At 46.2% G+C, this 1,529-nt stretch overlaps 1 protein-coding gene across 1 annotated transcript in view; it reads right to left on the reverse strand.

Annotated features, from left to right (window-relative positions):
• Window positions 1-1,529, reverse strand: part of LOC106531973 (peptidase inhibitor 16) — a gene marked incomplete at its 3' end in the record, with an annotated part of 17,442 nt that overhangs the window by 10,254 nt on the left and 5,659 nt on the right. The window contains 1 exon segment of the mRNA XM_014027935.1: window positions 76-548. Coding sequence (XP_013883389.1) covers window positions 76-548 — 473 coding nt within the window.

The following is a 1,529-nucleotide window of genomic DNA, read 5'->3' on the forward strand; positions in this document are numbered from 1 at the left end:
GTGTGTGTGTGTGTGTGTGTGTGTGTGTGTGTGTGTGTGTGTGTGTGTGTGTGTGTGTGCAGGCGGGGGTCTCACCAGGGGCAGCATGGCCGAGGCGGTGGGTGAAACCTGTCCTCTGTAGTAGTTGTGGAGCTCCACCAGCAGCTCCTCCTGCTCGTCGGTCAGGAAGCTCCAGGCTCCAGGAACCAGCAGGAACCCCAGACCCAGCAGCAGCAGCAGGGTCCAGGACCAGGACCCGGGTCCAGGTTCCATCCTCAGCCTCAAGCACCAGGTGGAGGGTCCATCCTGGGCAGTCTGTGGGCTCGAAGCCCCCTGCAGCTGGTGCATGATGGGGAAGACAATCCCTGGAGGTAAATCCTGAAGTGGTCCAGAGTCCAGTGTGTGTGTGTGTGTCTGTGTGTGTGTGTCTGTGTGTGTGTGTGTGTGTGAGAACAACAGTGCTGTTGTGTTGCAGTTGTGTAGCTTCGTGTGTTCCCTCCTCAGCGCCTCTCTCTGCAGCTCTGCAGAACTTTTTCTTCCTGAGTGAGTTTTAAACAACAGGATCCTCCCTGAGTGACACACACACACACACACACACCCCCCTTCGTAAACCACACCATCAGCCCCAAACGTGAAGCAGCAGAAGTAAGACAGAAGCGTGTTTGAGTCGGCGCCGCCTGGTACCAGCAGACACTCCCACTGTGTGTTTGTGTCGGTCTGCTCGACGTGTTTGTGTCGGCTTCTTCTGCTGAGCTGAGCATCATCTACACAACTTCCTGAGCTGAACATCCCAGTGTTTCCCAAAGTTGGGGTCGGGACCCAAAGTGGGGTCCTGAAAAGATTTTCTGAATTAATTACATTTTTGTCTTAGTTGTTACAAAGGAGTGAGGTTAGTGTATTTAAAATGGATAAATGTAGTATAAAAATATTGTTACTATGTCCATGTTTAAGTGACCTGATACAAACGTTTATCATCCAGAAACAGTTGGGGGCTCAGGTCTCTGCTGTTGTTATTTTGTGGGTCAGAAGACAAAAAGTTTGGGAACCCATTGTCTACACAACCTCCTGAGCCGAGCATCATCTACAGCAGTGGTTCCCAAACTTTTTATCTTCTGACCCACAAAATATTCATGGCAAAAACTTGTGACCCCAAATATTACTGGTTTGAGTACACAAACTGTTAATAACCCTAAAAACACAGGCTTTTTGACAATCTAAACAGCTTGTACACAAATATAAATACTTATTTTTACTTCTTGTGTTTTTGTAATAATTATAGGGAAAATATTACAGCAGCAATTATTTTATTACCCTTTAAATTGATTTCTGGAGATTATCCAAGGTGCTTCATGACCCATAATTGGGTCCCAAGCCCAACTTTGGGAACCAAAGTGCAGTGGTTCCCAAACTTTTCAGCTTCTGACCCACAAAATATTCATGGCAAAAACTTGTGACCCCAAATATTACTGGTTTGAGTACACAAACTTGATTAATAACCCTAAAAACACAGTTTTTTTGACAATCTAAACACCTTGTGCACAAATATAAAT

The sequence above is a fragment of the Austrofundulus limnaeus genome, unplaced genomic scaffold (genome assembly GCF_001266775.1).
Source record: "Austrofundulus limnaeus strain Quisiro unplaced genomic scaffold, Austrofundulus_limnaeus-1.0 Scaffold700, whole genome shotgun sequence".
NCBI classification, from domain to species: Eukaryota; Metazoa; Chordata; class Actinopteri; order Cyprinodontiformes; family Rivulidae; genus Austrofundulus; species Austrofundulus limnaeus.